This window comes from Lathamus discolor, chromosome 2 (assembly GCF_037157495.1).
Source record: "Lathamus discolor isolate bLatDis1 chromosome 2, bLatDis1.hap1, whole genome shotgun sequence".
In the NCBI taxonomy this organism is placed as follows: domain Eukaryota; kingdom Metazoa; phylum Chordata; class Aves; order Psittaciformes; family Psittacidae; genus Lathamus; species Lathamus discolor.
In genome coordinates, this window is record NC_088885.1 from 11,503,802 (window position 1) to 11,526,575 (window position 22,774).

At 38.1% G+C, this 22,774-nt stretch overlaps 1 protein-coding gene across 5 annotated transcripts in view; it reads right to left on the reverse strand.

Annotated features, from left to right (window-relative positions):
• Positions 1 to 22,774, reverse strand: part of SUGCT (succinyl-CoA:glutarate-CoA transferase) — a 310,973-nt gene that overhangs the window by 39,339 nt on the left and 248,860 nt on the right. For 4 of the 5 annotated variants that reach the window (XM_065665717.1, XM_065665718.1, XM_065665722.1 and 1 more), the window contains one exon: positions 10,017 to 10,080. The exons of the other annotated variant lie outside the window; for it this stretch is intronic. In XM_065665717.1, coding sequence (XP_065521789.1) covers positions 10,017 to 10,080 — 64 coding nt within the window. The remainder of the gene's footprint in view (positions 1 to 10,016; positions 10,081 to 22,774) is intronic. 5 annotated transcript variants of the gene reach the window in all.

Below are 22,774 nucleotides of genomic sequence, written 5' to 3' on the forward strand. Positions count from 1 at the left end.
CCCTGGCTGAAAAGAAAAATCACTAGCTCAAGTACAGTCAAAAATTGTACTACCCAATCCTTTGAGAAAGAAACAGCAATTGACAAATGTAACTCAGCAAATTACAGGACAGGTTTCATTACAGATTTACTCACACGGGTATCTAAATCTCACAATCAAAGCAACGCAGCTTAAGTAATGCAGCTTAACCTTTCAGTGCTAATCTTGTGATAGAACACTATCAAAGTGCCATGAGTTTATACAAGCTTGTATGTTAGTGTCATGAGCTGGGAATAGCAGACGTGTGCATACAGTTGTGCTTTCAGTATGTGCAAGTTGGACAAATGGAACTGGGTATTTGTACATGATAAGCTTTAAAATTTTGTTTGCCCCACGTTTGCAAATTGTACTGCCTGTCTTCACAAATGGGCCTGATTTTATGTTCTCCGTGATGTTTCTAAAAACAGCTTGCAAAGAATATTAAAAAGCTTGTTCTAATCTGCAAGCCTCTGCCTCATTTAATCTCTGCATCAAGTTCAAAACCCATGAGGAACATTCTACATACACACAAATCAATACGTATTTTTTATTGGCCAGCCACAGGCACAATCTTTAATTTAAAGCAATGAAGTGACACCAAATTTTAAAATACATTAAGCTATCAATCATAGAATCATAGAATAGTTAGGGTTGGAAAGGACCTTAAGATCATTGAGTTCCAACCCCCCTGCCACAGGCAGGGACACCTCACACTAAACCATGTCACCCAAGGCTTCATCCAACCTGGCCTTGAACACTGCCAGGGATGGAGCACTCACAACCTCCCTGGGCAACCCATTCCAGTGCCTCACCACCCTAACAGGAAAGAATTTCCTCCTTATATCCAATCTAAACTTCCCTGTTTAAGTTTGAACCCATTACCCCTTGTCCTGTCACTACAGTCCCTGATGAAGAGTCCCTCCCCAGCACCCCTATAGGCCCCCTTCAGATACTGGAAGGCTGCTCTGAGGTCTCCACGCAGCCTTCTCTTCTCCAGGCTGAACAGCCCCAACTTCCTCAGCCTGTCTTCATTCGGGAGGTGCTCCAGTCCCCTGATCATCCTCGTGGCCCTCCTCTGGACTTGTTCCAGCAGTTCCATGTCCTTTTTATGTTGAGGACACCAGAACTGCACACAATACTCCAGGTGAGGTCTCACAAGAGCAGAGTAGAGGGGCAGGATCACCTCCTTCGACCTGCTGGTCCCTTTTAATAGAACAATTACCTGCTTTTTATATACGTAAACTGGTTTTACTTACTGCTATGTACAGTCTGCTTTCAGACAGCCAAAGAAATCGGGATGCTATGTCATTTTAGGGAACTCTGTCCCATACCTTAATAGATTGTGTGTCACGAAGATTTTTCTAATCAGGTCTTAAACAATGCTTTATGTTTTCACTAGATATTCACTTTTCATTAGCTAGTTCACATCCGTTCTGTTTTGGTTTAAACCTTTTGAATGGTGATAGGATGGACAGGGTAGTTTTACTTGTGGAGGAAAAAAAAAAGGTTTCTGTTTAGCAAAACATTATTTGCAAGTTTGGATCAAATTTGGTGAATAATATCAGCCAAACAAAATATTTGGAAAAATATTCTTGGGAATTTCCCACCCTCCCAGAACCCCAAAAGAGCTTCAGAATAGCTGGCAAAATGGCAAGAGGTGGCAGCAATGCTTTATTTTTGACAGCCCAAATTATTAAGGCATCATTTAGAATATTCAACACTCAAATCCAAACCACCATGCTTGTTTTGAAGTAGGAGTTTTACGCAGGGAAGATCTGCTGGTGAATGTACCAGCGCTAATAGAAGGCACAAGTTTTAGAATAGGTCACTGGCTTCAAATTTATGAAATCATGTGTTCATTGACCATATAAAAGGATTCAGAGAGACAACAAGCATCAAAAACATAACTCTCTTTTCTATTTAAATCAGGAAAAAAACCCCAAACAACCCATATCTGAAGAAAAGTAACAAAACGCAGGCACTTAAATGGAAATATATAAATGGAAATAGTCATACTGACACTGTCTTTGAGTTAAATTGGTAAGAAAATTAGGCATGAGTTCGAAATGCAGCATGACAGCTAAATAGACCTATGTAAATTATACTGCATGGGCAGACACACTATATCTGTAAGTTAGGCAATACTGGTCTTTCTAAAAGAGATTTTGATGTAGCATGGGATTAATTTCAGTAGAAAGAGCTGGGGGATGTACAAGGAAGAGGAGCAAACATAACTGCAAGTTCACCGTGACTAAGAGAATGTAAATATGCCCTACTTCAGAAGTCACAGATAAAAAAGTTAAATACATGTAAATATGCTAACCCCCAACGGGTACCGATTATATATTGTTGGGAGGCTCTTCATCAACTGAACAGTAAAGTTAACTGTATAAGCCTTATTTTGCCCCTTATTTTTACCCAATCCCTTCCTTCTATAAACTACAAAAAAACCCACAGAATTACATTTCATGTACTGTCATTATTATAATTTGGGAAAAGTGAACATGTTTATGCTCTGTAGTTCTTGTTGAATTCTATTATCTCAATTCTTCGGATGAAGAAGTGAGAAAGGTAACTTCATGGGCATCAGGACTTGCCTACAGTCAGCCAGGAGGCTTGTGATGGACTCTATCCAACTGCAAATTTTTCCTGTAAATATACAGTACACAGACTGCAATAAAAAAGACACAGCTACAAAGCTGCTGCTCTTTGCTTACACAAAGGACCTGAAAAGACCTGGGCAGAATACCCTAGTCATCTAGATGTGACTTTGGTCATGCAAGTATTTTCATGGGGAGAAAAAAGAAAATGTAGTTAAAGCTTGTGGAAGACATGAAAAAAATATTGTTGCTCTATAAAATTAGGTAACATTGAATTAGAATCATGGCATGGTTTTGTTAACAATGAGCCTGATCAAGCAGCTAAAGAAAAAGGCAGATATCTGGCAAATTTTCCATCTCTTGGGGACTTCTGAATAAGAAAAACTGTGAAAGAAGTACATCGGTGAAATTCTACAGCCAATGCCATAAGAAGGCAAACTACATGATCTAATGGCCACTGCTGACCATGAAATTGTTCTGTCTAGGTTCACAGAAAACAGCTTAAGTCCAATCATTCTTTCCATTTGCAGTGCTTGGGTCAAGACGACATGGCAGAAAGACAAATGAGGATTAGTATACTCAGTATCCTAGGGATTAAGTAACATTGTCTAAATGTTTAAACCATATTTTTACATATAATGAAACCAAACTTTTTTAGCTGACAGTAGATTCCTTTTCTTATCCAGTAATTATTAAAGATCATAAAGATATACTTGCAATTTATGGGTGTTGAAGTAATTTGGCTGTTTTACAACGCACCCGAGGCATGCAGATATATCTTTACAATCACACACTCTGCACTGTGTGAGCACCTGGTGGTGCTTGTTACAGAGTGAGGGTTAAGAAAGTACTGTCTAAGTTACTGTTACTTATAAAGAAGGAAGTGGAAGACATTTAAAAAGGAAAAAAAAAAAAGAGTTTTAAACAAAAATAGTTTTAAACAGAGCTGAATTCCAGGATTGTCACCACTGGTGGTAAATTAACGAGTTTATTTGGCTATTCAGTTCATGCTTCAACTTTCCTCACCCCTACGTAGCAGCAAGGTGATACTATTTAGTAATAGAAGTATAATTACTAATCAATGTTCAGCAAAACTTCAATGACCGTTTTGCTTGACTTACAAAGTAGGAAATGTCCCCACTTGCTTTATTTTCCTTCCTGATATGGCAGTGTCAGGTCCTGGAAAGAAACATGTGATGCAAGAAAAACAACTTTGATTGCCACAACTTACAGAAAGGCAGAAAAACCTAGGACCTAGAGTCTGCCGAGAGGACAGCTCAGCTCAGACACCCTAAACAAGAGCCCTGGAGAGCCACTGCCTGAGTAACACAGTGCTGTTGGTCCCAGTCAGTACCAACACTCGGTTACTCTGAGCCTAATGGAAAAGACTTTCACTATTTCTTAATTTCCCAAAACTGAAGTCCCAGAGCTAGGAAAGAGACAGCTGGCTTTTCTTCCTTACAACGTTAACTTTAAAAGTATCAACTGTGGCACTAAGGTCATTCCAGCAGGTACAGCAAATCTTAAACTATACAGTTGAGAAACACTCTGGAAACTTATGAGAGAGAAGGAAAAATATGAAAGGGTTTGTTGTTTATGTATTACTTTATAAGGAATCTTAAAGGATTCCAAATAAAAGTATCATTCCTTAAAAACATAGACTAGCCTCTCCTACACAAAGCTTATAAAGTATCCCTTCCCATTCACGCCATGTCTTTTCTGCTTCTGCATTCACTACAAATATATTGTTTAGATACTTATTAAGATACTTTTAAAGTATTTTGAGGATAGCTAAGTGAGCTGTCATACATCATTTCTGCTCAGTTCCTGTAATGGTCCCGGATTCCTCAAAATTGAAATCAGCTCTGTGAATGTAAAAGACATAAACAGTCAGCCCTGATGACTAAAAAAGGCGAATGAGGTAACGGTAATGCCGGTGAAGCTGTTTGTCTCCAATGCACCATAAATAGTGAAGTGAAATTAAAATTTCTCAATCAACACCAGTTATGCACATGCACGCACACACGCGCACGCACACGCATATGAGAACCCTGCCTGATGAGAAGCAGACAGGATCACAAGTTCAAGCAGAGATTCTTACCAGAAGAATAAAATTATTGGGATTTTTTATGTTGTTGTTGTTCCTATATTGTGGGATATCCTCGCTGCAGGAAACGATGGACTGGAGTACAGACTTCCTTAATTTCCTGCAAACTTCCCCCCATGACATATTTCTAGTCCTTCTGAAGCTTCCCCCACTACACTTAACATTAAATGATCAAAAAAAAAGATAGCGTGTATCACTAACAGCCATATCTCCTCCCTGTACTGTACTCCTCGAACACACAGATACCCCACTGTTATTTCCACAGCTATAACTGGTCTTTCCCATACGTGGAAAAAATAAGTATAAATACATATATGCATAATAAATAGGGATAAATATTTAAAACAATACATGAGATTTTCCAAGAACTTCCCTTAGAAATCAAAGTATTTTTTCAACTATTAACTAAGATCTGAAAAACTGCAAATGATTTGTAAGGTGAGACACACAGACTGATTTGTCCAAGGCTAGGCAAGAAATCTGTGGCACAGTAAGGAAGTCCTATTAGATTTCTTGCCTCTTCATCTTGTTCCTTAAAACCATTCTTGTAAGAGATTGATGGCAATTAGTCTCCATGGAACCACGACAACCATTTAATGAATCATACAACAGGAAAAGCCTATCTCTGAAAAAAATGTCTTTCCTGTTTCAGTAGCATATTTGTAATGCACGGTGACAGGAGAAGACCGGAAAAAGGGACATTTCTCCTGAGTGGGTTGATTAATTAACATAGATTGCCTGAATCCATTCCAAGAAATCTACGCGAAGGAGGAATCCTGCACTGCCTTTCCTAAGTGAGCCTGGAGCAGTCCCCCAAGAGCACAGAAGGAAATCACAAAGTCAGGTATGAAACTGGCCTTTGTAAGACATAAAGACATCCTTGATGCAGATCATGGGCCAAAGGACAGAAATAGTGTTTATCAACTCAGGAAACAGGGATGAAGAGAATGTACAATATAAACACTATCAAAACTAAGAATAGTTGTTTTGTCTGGAAGAGGTGTTCTACATGATTTCTACAGTTATATTGTTTCCTGTTTGATGAGAGATGATTCCGAAGAGTAGGCTTATATCCAAATCCCCACTCCGCTAAGGCTCAGAAGGGGTTAGAAACAAGGTTTATTTCACAGAGGTTCCTGCTAGTTATTAGATTTATTACCTACAAAGGTTGGTTTGTTAGGGACAGCTGAATGCATTGTGTTTTTCCCTTAAAAAAAAATTATATTACAAACACTTGTTTGATTATAAAAAACAACCGTCAGATTTTAAAAGACACTAGGTAATGCAGAAGTTGGGAATATTATTACTTGAGTTTCCTAAACCATATAAATTAGATTATAATGGAAAAGGCTTGGGCAAGATTGCATTGCATCCATTAGCTCTCCCAACATAATCTGTACGGGTTGCTATCCATTATGCTCTGCACTGCAACTCAGAATTACTTGGTGGCTCCCAGAAACCCACATGCTACCGCTCTTCAGAAAAGTCCATTACTTTTTGGCAAAGTAGTTCAAGCCTAACCCAAACCCTAAAGCTTCTTGAAATGTTGTCCCTTCACTTAACTGTACTGCCTCTGTGCCATCCAGCACCATCTGCAATCTGGCACTCTGCAAAACTTCTCTCCCCTATCATTTTTTTCCCTCAAAAGTACTTTCTGTGCTCTACACTTCCCATTTTATTAAACTATGTCATTTTTCCTCCAGATCTCTGTGGAAAGGGCTAAGTACAACCAAGCTGAGTGAGGAGACACTGAGGTTAATCACAGAACAAAAACATAATCCAAGTTGGAAAGGAAACCGGGAGGTCTCCAGTCCAAGCTCTTGCTCAAATCAGGGTCAGGTCTGAGGTCAGACCGGGTTGCTCATGACTTTATCTAGTTGTTTGTTGAAAACCTGAAGAACAGAGCCTGTGCAGCCTCTCTGGGCAACCTGCTCAACTGCCTGGCTGTCATCATGATGAAAAAGACTTTCCCAATATCCCGTCTGAATCCCTTTTATCTCATCCTCCCACCATGCACTGCCAAAAAGCCTGGCTCTCCACATCGATAACCTCCCTGTAGGTGCAGGGGGGCTGCTGTCAGCCCCCCGAGGCTGCCTTTTCCCCAGGCTGTACCAGCCCCTATCCCACAGCCCCTCCAGCTGAGGTGCACCAGCTCCTGATGATCTTCGGAGCCCTGCCCCAAACTAAAGATGACTTAGCTGACTTCAGATACAGATTCATCAGTACAACCCTGCAGTCAGATGAACCAGACCTGTGTTGAATTGGTGCAGTACAGTGGCAGACCTTTGAGACTCAACTACGGCTCTCTCAATGTGTTGCACCTTCTACATATGATATGTAAGTATATGTATGAAACAAGTCAACTCTAGAATAACTACATGACAAATATAGACTGGTGTATGTGAAACATCCTAGTGAAACCACTCAACCACTACAGAACCAGATTTTTCTTTAGAACAATCTTACAGTTTTTTATACAGTCACTCTTAGTCAGATGATCATCAGATGATGTCCATTTTCGCATCCATATTTGAATTTATCTTGTTAATCATAACAGCAGCATATATGTGCAAAGGTATTTCTCAATGAAGACTTGATATTGAAATACAAGGTCTATATCCTTCCTACCATCAATATGCATTCTGAAAAGAAAAATTAATAGAAATACTGTGACTTCTCCCACTCCAGTTCCACCAGTATCACATGATATGCTTATCAGCACACAATATATCTCAGGTTGGGAATTATAAAAAAAGGCAAGGGTGAAAGCCCTGACTAGGTGTGCAAATTACCAAATTCAACAACCATACCAAAAGATATTTAAGCAGAGTATGAATCATCAAGTCTGACATTAAAAACGTTGCTTACACTGAAGTCAATGGCAAAATCCCTCAGAATTTCAAGATACAAGATCTACAAGCGAGAATTCAAGCACAGATGTGAATCCACTCTCAAAGTCCATGCCTGGAGAAGGACTACTGTAAACCAATGTTAGACACAGAGGGCAGCTGCAATACTTGGAGCTGAAATCTGCCTGCATGGTCCCACTCAGTAAGTGTATGTTACTGCACTCACAAATTTAATTGGCAGCACAAGTCTGATCTCTGTCAAGAGCCTCAAGTGTGATGTCCAATTCAGTTACTAAAAGACACATTATAATCTGGCTTATTATAGTTAAGAAATAACATTCACCTATTTTTATTTTGGGACCAGAATCTCCCCAGTCTCTTTAAGGAGAGACATTTTTAGTCTATTCAGTTTCAACATTCACATTGATATCTTAATCTTGCTTAATAAGCAACCCTAAACCAGCAACTGAGAGCTTAGTAAAGATGTTCTCTACCAAATATAATATATTCAAATATAATAATATTTAATAATAATAAAAAAAGTTGTTACAATTTTAAGTAGTCATTCAGAAGCATCATTGACCAGGACAATTCCAGGGTACTTCCACTACCTACCACCAACTCACTCATGTGCTTTAATTTTGGGACAGAGTAATGCACTGTCTTTCCAGTGATATCAATAGGTCCATTCTACTCACATTGAATGAGTGTCCTTCACCCTTCTCTCCCCTGCCTTTCCCCTCCTTATCCTCCCATGCCAGGAAAGGAAGGAATTCTCCTTTTCCTGCTCAAATATCCAATAATCATTTCAGCCATCTGCTTCAATACAAGAAACTCTTAATAGAAGCCCAACTAAATGGCAAACCATTAGAGATTAAGATGATTTATTTTAGTTTAGTGCAGTGTCACTGGTTTAATAAATAAAAAATACCTAAGGATTTGGGAAATACTATGGCTTACCTATGTAAAAACTCACTCTCCTGCCAATACATTCTATCGCTGCTGACAGACATTAGAACATTCCTTTCATCTCCTTCCTCTTCTTGCAGTTTAAGCTACCCCCTTAAGGAGTATTTGCTTTCTCTAAGATAGATTATACATTGTACGCAACGTGAAAACCTTACGCGCTTTCTCTACCATCTGCAAGGCTTTTCTGCCTACTTCTTCAAAAATAATTAAATCAAAACCCTTATTAGTCTTTTCATTTTTGGATAAATAAACCAGAACTACATTTCTGTTAGAAACTAAAAAAAAAAAGGATTGCTATTTCCAGATCTGTGTATTTAAATGCGAGAAGCTCTTCTGAATATAACCACCCAAACATCCAAGCCTAATGGGACCAAATGTGGAATGCAAACTGTGATAAAGAGCAAATATGAAGCATACACATACACGCACACAAAACACCCCCTCTATTCATGCAGAAAACATGATCTAATATGGGATTGATTTCTTTCAAATAGTTCTTTCTGCATCCCAGTGTGATTCCAGGATGTGCAAATTAAGATAAATTCTATGGGTCAAATTCTTCTTACCACTACATGTGCTCAAGTCAACTGAAATTGATGAGAACTGGATGCTGTGTCAGAGGGTGAAATTGGCACAGAAAATCACAGTGTAAGGAGAAGATGTTATAAAAATAAAAATGACACAGTGCTTTGATTTGAATGAAGAAGGAAACAATTCTCAAAGTGGCTTGGAGAGAGAAAAGCACAGAGAAGCAGAAAAAGTTGACCCAGGAGCTAGTAGATTGTCAGATAAGGCTCAGTCGTCAAAACAGAACCAACTGTGAGGATCTGTATGAGAATATGTGGCTCCAGATGAACCTAACCTCATTCCGTAACTAACTCTAATGGAAGCAAAGCTACACCAGCTCCAACTCCTGATCCACTTAGAACATTAAAGAGGAGAGACTAGTTTATTACTTCTATACTCTTTGAAATTCCAAAATAGCTATTTAAGACTTCACCATTACAGAGCTTCACATTTAATCTCATTAAATGAAAAGAGTGTGATAAAGCTTTCAGTATGAACTTCCCTCTTCTTTGGTTTTTGGGGGTTTTATTTTACAAAAGAAATGTCCCTAAAAGAAGCCTGTGCAACTTGCAAAAGCAACCTAAATTAAAAACAGATTCACATATTCGTGTAGATGATTTAGCAGTAATATTTTGAGCAGTGGGAGTTTGCAAATATTATCAAATCCATGTTCCCGTTTTATGACAATTGACCGATGAAAACCAGAAGCTATTCTGACGCACATTTTAACCCATTTTGCTGCTACCAGTATGAATATGAGCACAAATGTCTTCCTGGTTAAACTTCAGTTCATTTGAGTGAAATGTGAAGATGTGTCATGTCCTCAGCTAAGTTCCAGAACTACTCAGGATGTCACGTAGCATTTAATTTCAAGCTCCATTTAGAAAAAAGGATTAAACACCTAACCTGGAACAGCTATCCTCCCAGCTGTTGGATGATTCATTTCCATCACAAGTCCATTGTGCAGCACCTAGAAAAAAACCGAAGCAGGTATGTAATACATACATAATATAAATAATATAATAAGTTCCTAAACTCGAGAGGAAAACAAATAAATATTGCCATGTTCTTTCACAGAGTATCTGAAAACACAGGGACCTACAACTCAAGCAATTTGCTTAATTTGTAAAATGAAAGCCCTGATGTTTGACACTACTTTCTATTTTTGCATCTAAATACATGCTTCAGTAAGACTTTACAAGTCTAACATATCTGTAAGCTCTTATAACCAAGAACAAGCATAAAAAACTGAGCTGCAAGCGTGTCATGGTTTCAACCACCAACAAACAACTGGCACCAGCATGAAATGAGAATTAAAACCTTCACCCACTTTCATTTTTACCTGCCATATGTATACATAACTTTGCTTTTTTTTTTTTTCCACTTTTATTCAGTTGGTTTTGAGACCTTGATGGATCACACTATGAAAAGTTAGAATCATAGAACAGAATCATAGAATAGTCAAGGCTGGAAAGGACCTTAAGATCATCCAGTTCCAACCCCCCCTGCCACAGGCAGGGACACCTCACACTAAACCATGTCACCCAAGGCTCTGTCCAACCTGGCCTTGAACACTGCCAGGGATGGAGCACTCACAACCCCCCTGGGCAACCCATTCCAGTGCCTCACCACCCTAACAGTAAAGAACTTCCTCTATATCCAATCTGAACTTCCCCTGTTTAAGTTTTAACCCATTGCCCCTTGTCCTATCACTACAGCCCCTATTGTCAACCTAAGTTTACTTAGTTCTTACAAATGTTTAGGAAAGCTGACATAATTTTGATGTTATTTCTGTTCTTTCAAGTGGGTACGTCATGCTTCAGCCCCATGTATATCTGTATGGGATGACTATTCATCACAATTTCCAGCTTTCTGTTACTCACTTCAACCAGGAAACAATGTATGATACCAAAATTCTCAAGTAACACAGAAAATTTTTAATAGCAAACTCACTGCTATCGTTAATACAATGCTGCATCCAAAGCCAGTAAGTAATCTTTATGATTTCCTTACCTTTTACTCTGCCACCCTGTTATCTCAATCACATAATCAGAATTCTTAGAAGTTGTTTTGTTATTGAAGTATCCTCTACAAATAAAAAGCCTCCCATTAACCAAATCCTTTTCTATCCAATATAACAAGTCTAGAATGCCTTGCCAAATGCAGCAGCTATAGAAAATGAAAGACGGGCAAAGACTGTTAAGTGATCATATAATACAGTTACCTATTCACCTTGCACTATGAACACTAGCAACCTTGACTATAAATGAGAGGTTTTGGTTTAATTATTCTTGAAAATTTCTAGCTAGTAAGATGACAATTTTCTTACGTAGCCTCCACCATATTTGCTATTTTTATTCTTATAAATTTTTCTCCTAATACATTACCTCAATACCTTTGTTTTGTATTAAACATCTTTATTCTAGTCTTTTCCCCGACTGGGCACAGAAAACCAATCACTAGCATCTTTATAACATTCTTTTACGTCCTGGAAGATTGCAATCACATCCTCCCTCAGTCTGCTCTTTTCTAGACTAAACAAAACTAACTCCTTCAACCATTCTTTCCAGGTCAAATTTTGTGAACTTTTTATCTGTGTAGAATAGCACGCTTAAGAAATTCCCATTCCTCAACAGGTGGTGTCAAAGGTCAGGTCAGCTTTCTCTTAGCTTGTGGGGTGAGTCTATTTAGCTGACATCTGGAAATCTAGATATAGATGCTGATGGAAGAATGTCTGTTCGCTGGTCTAATTGTCTGGCGTTGTACCAAATCATTAATTCTATTTCTCCTTTGGAAGGTTAACGCCAATTTTGGTAGATATTCAAGTAAGACATCCAGAATTTTCTTCCAAATGACAGAGTGGAAAATACAATTGCTTGTTTTAGCTCATATTTAGAATCTTTCCAGTTATGCTCTTCATCAAACAGTAATGAAAGTTTGTCCTCCTTTCTCTGTAACTTAGTTACATGGGTTTTCTTTACGCATTTAATAGATTTTTTGTGACCTGAATTCAAGAAAACACACTTACTTGAACTTGAAATCAACAGAACACTCAGGTGCATAAACAGTTCTTTAGATGCAAAATTAAAGCCTGTACCTTAAAGTAGCACCGTTCGGTTAAAGAAAAACATACAGATTCTCTAGCAGCTACTCAGGGCTTCACAAAAGGAAGGTAGACTTAGATTACTTTTAAAAGATCTCCTTCTGTCAGAACCAAATTCCATGTCCCTAAGAAAAACCTGCAGTATCTTCAAGGCCTACCTTCTATTCCATTTTAAAATAACTACTTAAGATGCAGTGAAGCTTCCTTTCCATTCACTATAAGTACAGGTTTGACTTTCCCTCTCAGATAAATAATTTTCTCAAAACCACTGTAATGTCATTACTCTTATTACTTTTATTTTCCCCAGTTATTAAGCCTATATTGGTATATCCAAGTCTACCCTCTTTTTTTTTTTTTTTGAAGAAAACAACCCCCAAGAAATTAATCGGGCCGAAGACTGTTTCTTTTCCCAACACCAGCAGCACTGTTTATAAGAACTGTTCAATTTCCTGTTTCATGTGTTCTACTATTAGGATTCCCTAAAAGAAAATGAAAAAACAACATTGCTAGCTCCTCCTCATCTATATTCTAAAAGCTATGAAGGAAACATGAGATTACTGCACCAGAGCCTTTGGGAGAATGCAACGTTCATGTCATAGAATCATAGAATGGTTAGGGTTGGAAAGGACCTCAAGATCATCCAGTTCCAACCCCCCTGCCACAGGCAGGGACACCTCACACTAAACCATCCCACCCAAGGCTTCACCCAACCTGGCCTTGAACACTGCCAGGGATGGAGCACTCACAACCCCCCTGGGCAACCCATTCCAGTGCCTCACCACCCTAACAGGAAAGAATTTCCTCCTTATATTATCATCAAAGACAAGGGAAGTCTGAGGACAAAGTAAGAGACAGAACTTGGAGGACTTCTCCGTTGTCTTATGCCACTGAAATAGTCACAATCCTCCTGATGTGGTACAGTCCTCTATCCCCTTTGCATTCAACTTTGCTCAGCATAAGAAACTGATGCATCAAGAGGATTGTGTAAGAGATGACAGACATCAGTAGATGCTTGTTTCATTTTCCATATGGCTTATGTTCCAGGCTAGAAATCCTCTGTTACTTTAATACCTGTCACCATTTGAGATTTTATGAATGAAAGTAATATCCGGGTGGCATTTTACACTGATTATAATGAGATTGCTGTAAAAGAATCAGGACAGTCTTGTGTCCTTCAGTAATAATCTTTTCATGTCATTTCATTTTATTACAAGTATAGTAACTTTGTACATTAAAGAAGGAACCTTTCATCTGTCTCCTGGTTAATGAAAAGAAAACCAGATGTCACTATTTTGCAATCTTTTCAAAAGACAAGCACTAGCAGTGCCTTGCTGTTATTTGTGACACACTCAGCTTACGCAGGATTCTGTTTTACCGGTTCATACTTTTTTTTATCTTTCCTCCTGACACTTGGAACTGTAAAGGAAAAGACTCTTCTATTGGCAAGGAAAAATAAAAAGGACACATCATGAAACAGTAAAAACATCTCTGCGTCGCACAAAAGGCAGTAAAAGAGAAGGTCGTTCTGATTTCTGCCATCGGTTACGATTCCTGTGCTTTTGCTACTAATCTTTTCTTAAAAAGTTCATGTTTTCTTGCACACTGAATTTGAAAAGGTATATAGATACTATATACACAATGCAGGATATATGGAATTCTCTGTCATTAGCTGCTACAGTTCTGCTTTGGGATTACGTGTTTTATATGCAGACAGTATCAAATCTGCCCATGTTACAAAAAGAAAACTTTATTTGGTGATGGATAAAACCTACAGAACTCACTATATTTCACATCTATCTAGCCAGTATAGGTTAGTACATTACTTTATTCAAACTACAGTTCATACGATTATCTTCTAACCTAAGAGAATAAAAGAATTTAATTAAAAAATTACTTCAATATTGTTTTCCCAATGCTATACGCAAGAAAGTCCACAAAGAATCTTAAACCAAAGATATTAATGTTTTACTTGTGTAATGCAAACCAAGGGCAATTTAATATATTTCATCATATATATTCTCAGCTGTTTCATCATTTCCTCTTCGCTTGTCATGAGAAAAACTATGGTGGATACTTACATCACCTGCTATGAAACTCACGGTACTTCAGCTATAAAAACTTCAATGATTAATTTTGCTCTTTTCCCCTAATGTTGTTAATAACTGCAAGTTAAAAAGTGCTTACAATTTTTTAACAGGCAGAGTTAAAATCCCTCAGCCATCTGCTTTCACAAGGAGGATCAAATATTAACTCTAGTTACTTGTTGACTTCTTGTATTCTCACCTTGTTCAAAACAATTATTCAACCGACACTGCTTTTCTGCATGTTCGGCTCAATATTGTAATTTTTCTTTCAGCATTTGAGCCTCTTTCAAGTCTGACTTAAAAGCTAAGTGAAATGTAAGGAAAAATAAAGAGAATAAACTTCAGAAGAAACTTGATTATTACATGAAAATGCAATATGGCTGCAGAAACAATTTTAAATTTGATCTTCTTGAGAAGACTTGCAAGGCTGAAAATTAAGATTCAAGTAGGGGCTTTATCTTTGACCACTTGGGACTTGACTCATTCTTTACAAGATCATACGGTACATGCAGTGAGTGGCACAAAACAATTTTTCAGCTTTTGCAGATCCTTCAAGAAAAAATGGTGAAACTCATTTTTCTACGGCTGTACTCTTCCTTAAGGTAGTATGACATTATTAAGATCTCTTATTAACGTGTGTGGTAGCTTTCTTTGGGACTTACGTGTGAGCACCCATTTCTTTATCTAAAAACAGCTAGAAAAATTATCACCATGGGGATATGGCTTCAGGATAATTTAAATAAATCTGTTTTTTCTTGGACACTCCATAACTTGTAAGAGTATCTGATGCCTTAATTGATAAATCCAACAATACATATACAATCGGGTTCTCCCACTAACAAGATTATATAGCAAAGTAACAAAAGTTGTGAAACATAACCATGAATATTATTAATAACAAGCATTAATCTTCCTTTCACCTCTCAAAAATGAATGGCTTTCTTAGATGCTAAGGAAGCAAAATATTTTATTGTAGTCTTGCTGCAGCAGCACAAATGGCAGGTCGGAGAATCAGAGATACTGTCTCTGCCTTTTTTTTCATGTGGATAATAGGGTGTTTGGCTACCTACTGAACATCTGGAAAATTCTGCAATTATTTTAAGGTTCATTTCAACTGTAATGTAACCCATCATGCACATAAGCAACCACTCGTGACAATGCATTTTCTTTTTGAACTTCCAGCAAGGTTTCAAATCCATTCTAGGCGCTACCTAAGGTACAATCAGTTTCCAAATCCCAATCAAAGGAGATGCTGGAATCAGATCGCATCAAACATGTTGTCAGCGCTCTCCTCCCCGAGTTTAAAAAGTTCTATTTAATGCAAGCTATGCATTCGAGATACGCATTTGTACAGATATCACTCTCTCATGTTTTCATCTACAGTTTAGTGAAAAGGATTTTCAGGGCCACAAAGGAAATGATGTAACATTTTCTCCATACTTTTGTAGCCACAAGATAGCCAGCTGTTGGTAAATGCAATTACTACTCGTGCCTCCAAACCACAAGAAAATAATCATACTGTTTTTCCTCTACATGCTGAACACAGAGCTAGGGTCATAATCACCCGCTAAAGAAGTAACAATGCATGTTGTGAACACAATGCCATATTGATATCCCACATCCTAGAAGTACCGCTTTCCAAATGAAAAGAGGTTAACTTATTCGAAATTTGAAAAGGATGTTACATGCATCCCTGTCTGATGCCTGGATCTGCTTGGTCTCACATTTCTGGAATGATGGTTTGCAGCAGAATGTTTTGCATATCAATATGCTTCCCCCCCCCCCCCCTTGTTTTTCTATGCAGTAGTGCCACTGTTTTCAAGTCCTGTTGCCAATGAAAGTGGTCTTTAACAACTAATAACTTTATTACTCTCCTTTCCATACACAGCTTCTATCATACAGAGGTCATCTGAAGAAAGCAATGCTCTCTCTCTACAATATGAGCCATATAAGTATTTTATCAGTGAATAACATCTACCTTCACTTACCTGCATCTACCTCTCGTATTTGAAGAATCTCACCATTTCATGCTGAAACGTCGTATGATTTAAATGGAAGTAAGAGCCTTGGGTTACGTGATCTACTGTGAGGTGCCTCACCCCAAGGCAGGGGGTTGGAACTGGATGATCTTAAGGTCCTTTCCAACCCAAACCATTCTATGATTCTTTAAAAATTCTTGAATGAGTGAAATCTGGTTGTCTGTTGGTTTTTTGGGTTTGTTTTGTTTCTGGTTGCTTGTTAGTTTACCTCTTTACCCCCAGTCCCTTATTTTGATTATGTTATAGTCCATTACATCTTCAGCTCCACAGCTGTGATACTAAATGACTACAACAATAGAAAACCACAGTTCAGCGGAATGTCCTTTTTCTCCATTCCTGCTTTCTGCTAGCCCCACGTCTCACAGATTGTTTGCCTTGGTAAACTTTTATTTGTAGGTGCAAAGTGACATCCTCCTTACGCCACAGATTCACAGCTTTTTACACACATGCAGTATAAAAAATGACTTTTTATTGACATCCCTAGGGATGGGGTTTTGATGCCTGAAGCAAACATATTTGGTTCAAAAAAAATCCCAATCCATTTAACTATATTCAAATACTTCTTGTTTTTCTACTTGGCTGTTGTCTCTTGCTCTACTACAGAGCACTACAACTGGATTCCATGTTGATCGTAAGGATTTAATTTCCTTTTTTTTAGTTAGTATCTTTTACCTCAAGAGTTTTTACATCCTCCAGTCTAATACTGGTTCTATAAACTAACTATTGGTTCTTCAATACTGAATTTAAGTTTTACAGTCGCCATGACTTTAACCCCAAAGTCTTGCTCTGATGAAAGACTTCAGAGTATCTTACCTGCATTCCTCTAGGTCACTTAAGTCAAAAATTGCTGTTCCATTTGCATGCTCTAGAACTAAATGTTTCAAAAAGGCAGTCATTCAGAGTGATGAGAAACTGCTTCCCTTGTGCTCTATCCACTGTGACATTTGACCACCTGAAGATAGTTGAAGTCACCCATTATTACTACCTCATTAGGCTTAGTTGATTCCTTGATCTCCTCCAACGATTTGGACTCAATATCCGTTTCCTGATCAGAAGGCTTGACAGTCCTAATACTGTTCCCCCAGCTCCATGACCTAATCAGTCCTTCCTGCTCAGTTTATAGCCATGTATTAAACTCTCCTATTGATTTTTGCCATTCCAACATTCTTCAGTAATGGCTACTATGTCAAGATCCTCCTTCTTCGCCAAGAATTTCAAGTCATCTATTTTTTCTCTTACATGTCTCATGTTGGTATACAGATACATATAGGTTTTGTATGCATTTGGGGAAGCAGGGAGTTGGCCACGTCATTTTTTATTTAACTCTTAAGTTTGACACTGTATTAGCTTTCCGGAGTTTCTCAGTTGTCCTTGCTTCAGCTTTGCTGTACATTTCATTCTTGTCCCTTACACATTTTGTATGGCTGACATCACTAGCAGATGTCTTTAGAAGGTATGAGCCCTCATTTATCAGCTTTTCCTCAACTCCTGTATGAGTAACCATACTTATTAATTTCCTACACCAGCAATACACTTTTACTATGGTTTTGGACAACCCTTTCCACAGCGGTTCTTCCTCCTGTGAAGCTCTATGTAAGCATCCCAACAGAAATCCTACTTCTTGTCATCCATTAACTGAAATACCAAAGATCTTAAATTATGACACCTGCGTATTAGACAAAAAGTAGTCTAAAAGTGAGCATAAAAATGGTGAAACTTCACCAGGTTTCCTGGATAAGTTTCCAGGATTCTTTTAGCTATTCACAATACTGGCACAGAATATATTCACCATAGTGAGCTCCTCTCACGCATCCTATGACATTCTCTTATTCAAGTTCTGGCCTCGCCCTCTTCCTCCCTGAGCATCTACTCAGCAAACTGTTTCTGCGGCCAACATGAACCAGGCAATTAATGTTTTTACTAATTCAATTTCCTAAATCATCTTATAAATTCATTAATGGAAGATACGACGCTGATACTCAGAGTAGTTCTCATACTGATGTTTTACTTCCCTTAGCACTTACTGCTACAAAGTAAAAATGAAAAAGTCTTTGCTGCTAAATCAGCAACAGTATAGTGCACAAAAGACATTAACTACTCCAAAACATATTAAACAATGAAAACCATTTGTGACAGAGCAGAAACACCTTTGTCATTGTCTAATCGTCAAACACATACTTATTCTTGAGAAAAAGTTCTAAATTCAATTTATACCTCACAGCCTAGGTAAATATGAGACAGCTGCTAAATACGTCTATATAAATCTCAAATGCTTTCATCAGATGTATTGGAAAATAATGAGAGTAAAAGAAGGCACTTTTATTCTAATAGCAGAACATATTCTACTAAAGAATCAGTTTTTTAGCTCTTGTGGAGAAGCAAGTATTTTAGAGGGGTTTATTCGCATATGGCATAATTAACTTTCAGAATGAATAGCAAGGAGATGAGGAGAACAAACATTATAACTCAGGCCAAAACATATAAAAACACAAGAACACAAGTTTGTAATTAATTAGCTGCACAAATTCTCTGATTTTCAAGGTTGCAGACCTGACTCTGACTTCAGGGGGCTTTCTTGGTGCTCAAAAATCAGGCCCCTTTCCTCAGGTGCCTGAGTATAGATCCCTGACCATCGCCTGCATCACTAGTCTGGAAACGTGGCAGAGTAGACACTCCGTCCTTACTGGTTAAAAAATACATATACTTTTCAGATGTGTTTTTTTCCCAAGAACTGAAATGTGATTGCAAAACCACATTTTTTGTGGGTTTGAATGTGCAAATCCTACATTCACAGAAGTATTTAAGGAAAGATGCTTGGCTGTACTGCTATTTGGATACGAGACCTGGCTCTTTCTGGTCTGAATTCAAAGCACTGGCTCTGGGATCAAAGAGTCTATCTCCAGCTGGAGCATACCTTTCATGTACATCACTGATAACTCCACACTGATCACCTGGAAGATGCTATAGCAACAGATTGCTTTTATTACTGCAACAAGCTGAAATACTGACTGGTTTTGTTTCTTTCAGTCAGAATTGCCAGTAATTTACTGCTAGTAATGGTGTTAAAAATCACTGGGTTTTGATAACGTTTTTCCTACTTCACATTATTACAAACTCAGCATTTAAATATCACATTTGCAGTTCTTCGATCAAAAAGCATGGAAAAACCTAATTACAAATATTTTTCAAAAATTCAAGTGAATGTAAAAATGAAGAGAAGTGTTTTGGATTGTACATGGGTTACATTATTTTGGTGTCAAGAGTCTTAAGAAAAGCTTTCGTTCTACTTTACTTCATTGTGACTTCTCTCTCATATTAGATGGCAAAATAAGTTTCCAGATGTTTTCTTTTGTAGAAACCTGCAAATGAATGTGTTTCCTACAGCAATAATAAGCTAGGACCACCACGCCTTAAAGCACTATGTACCACAACTGGGAGACTGTTGGGGAGAAAATACTCAGAACCTTTCCACTGCCAGTGCTTTCATCACAATTCTGTAAACATCTCATATGTTCATTATATTCAGGGATCATATCCAGACTTGCTTACGGAGCTGGCGATGATGAAGAAAAAATTCTGATGGTTTCCCTGGGGCTTTGTATGACTTAGATTTTTCATAAATACCTTTTTGCCATGTGGTATAGGAATAAGTCACATACAGTTGCAACTCTGGATTGAAAAATGCACTGAGGTGTTTGTCCAACACCTAGCAGAACTGTTATTTCAAAACGTGTGATCTCTAATACTGAATAGTAAGAACACCTTCACTGGTTCTGTTATAGAAATCACGTGTTTCCTCAGATAGGCATGCATGTTATGGCAAGAATATATTTATAGAACAAAAAGAAATCTCAATAGTTAGGAAGCCTCAAATATTCACAAAATTACTGCTGGGCTAATAGTAAGCAAAGGAACCATTAACAACAGCATTGTACCACCATGCTAATATATCACTTTGTTTCTGACAGACCTTGAGGACCTCACCTGTTTCACCCAGTACAAAGTACGTAATCAGTATAGGTTCTCCAATCTTGCATGTCATCCCAAGAGCCTTCTTTTAAGTACTCCATCCATCTTTCACCTGCCGTGTAAGTGCTGTGGTTTATTTATACATCATTCACTGTTTTGTTAGAGGTAGTCTGTCAGCTCAGAGTAACTTAGCCCTTCCCAGGACCGCAAAACTTGCTCATCCTTATAGGAATGCCACTTAACATTGGCACCTGCTTAGTACTGTAAAGTGCATCCAGATGGGAGCATCCCCCTGCAGACCCTCAGCCTGCTGCTGGCAGAGATTCACTACACAGCTCCTCATAAGTGGTTTATTCCTGCATACTCTTGCACTGACCTTTGTAACCCTTTAGAAAAGGAACAAAGACTGTGGTTTGAACTATGGCATTTTGACTTAAGTCAAAGGAGTGAAGTGGAGAAACACAGGCAGCCTATGCTGCTAAACAGCATAGATGCTGTTCAGCTTCAGGGTTGGGGTCTCCTTCCTCAGAGCTTTATGTCCTGGCAGCCAAAGAAACTTTCATCAAGAGAGATTCTGGCACATGAAGATTCTTCCTGATTTATGGTCTGCATTAACACTTGCCTTTGTAACAAAAGCATCTGAGAAATCCTAACTGTGCATAAACCAAGGACTTGGGATTCAAGAGGGCTACTTGCCCGATGTGTATGGGGAAGCGTGATTAGGTGGAAAGTAAGTTCCCACTTTGTATAAGTATCTTCCACTCCTTTCTAGCAGTTTGGTACTTAACTATTATTATCCACTTTTCCATTATTAACATTTAATTTCATGAGTTTTATTACCTAACCATAAAATTTCTCTCCAAGTTGAAATAAAGCAAAAAGAAACTAAAGCCAGGCACTGTATTTCAGAGCTATGAGTGTACACATGAAAGAGGTGATTTTATTTCAGAAACTAGCCTCATTTCAAGAAAAGGACATAGTTTTGAAAACGCTACATTTCATGGTCAATAATGTGCATTAAATGCTCTGTGGAATTCAATGTAAAAAGCAATTAGTACTTGAATATATATAACTGTGAGCAAAACCAATACAGGTTTTTAAATACAATGCTTCCTATGAACATTACAGTGCTTCCAGTCTTCTCTTGCGTTAACGCTCCTGTGCCATTAACCTTAACAATAAAAATACAGGACCTAAATTTATAAAACACAACAGAAATATCACAGCTTTAAGTGCTAATGTACAGACTTAAAAATAGCCTGCAGTAATGTCACTGGCTATTATACTATACATTTTATTGATATTCCCATAATGAAAACTCATTCAGCTGGAAAATATACATCAACTGCCTAATAGAAATGAATCTTAGGAAAGCACTATTCATTTTCTTAAGCACAGAAATGCTAAAAAACTAGGAAGTTCAAACTATGTTCCTAAAACCACAGATAAACCTGATAAAACATTAAATTTGCATTTCTGTACTGATTTTCCACGTCCTGTTCCCATTCGTGGTCAGACCTGGCGTACAAGAAGCCTGAACTTTGTTTTGCCCTGTCAGAACACCCCAGAAAGCCGGTACCAGGGCTAAGCCTCAACAAATGGCAGGATCATCAATTCCATGTGGAATTACAATGAACATTATCCTTGAAAACTTACATTCAGGCAACTGCATGCTGAATATAAGCCCCGTCAAGTCCCTTCTGACATGCTTTCTTCCTCTCTGCTCCCAGCACAATCTCCAGGAATCCGGAGAGTTCACAGTATCTACATAGAGACAGAAACTTACATGCTCTCCAGAGAAACGGGTTCATTCCTTTTACAGATCAGTTAACTAAAGCACATGGCTGCTGAAAGAAGTTGACTAAGGACTGATTTCTTTGCTTAAAACCTTGCACCAGTTCACCCAAAGGCATGAAACAGTTCACTCGGGTGACAAAGTATCTTCAAACATTCTGATCTATTTTGAGTCATACCCAACTTCAACTCCTCAACCCTGGGTTGAGGGTCTCTTGAGCCTCAACACCAGTACCTGTTGTGTAATATCACGTAAGTTAATACTAGGATTTGATAGCATTAGAAGCGGAATTGACAGTAATCTCTCATGATGGAAGATTATATTTCGAAAACATTTAAATCTAAGCAGATGTTCAATGTAATGTAATTGGAACCGCAATTTGTCTACATACGGAACCATTTCAAGGCCTTCATAGTACCATCAATTTGCCACACTTCACTGTATCTGAGCTTATTTGAAGCAGGTTGCAAGGCATTAACATTTGCCAGAAGAAATATCTTGTGTCAAGCTATGAGCACCACTGTGAATATTCACTTTGCATAAGACCTTTCATTCTAACTAGTGCTGTTTAAGCAGACAGCTAGAATCGAACAGTATCAAATGCACAGAGGTGAAATCTAATAAAGTAAAATAAGAATTATGTTTTAATAAAGGGATTTTCTTAGCCTTGCAGC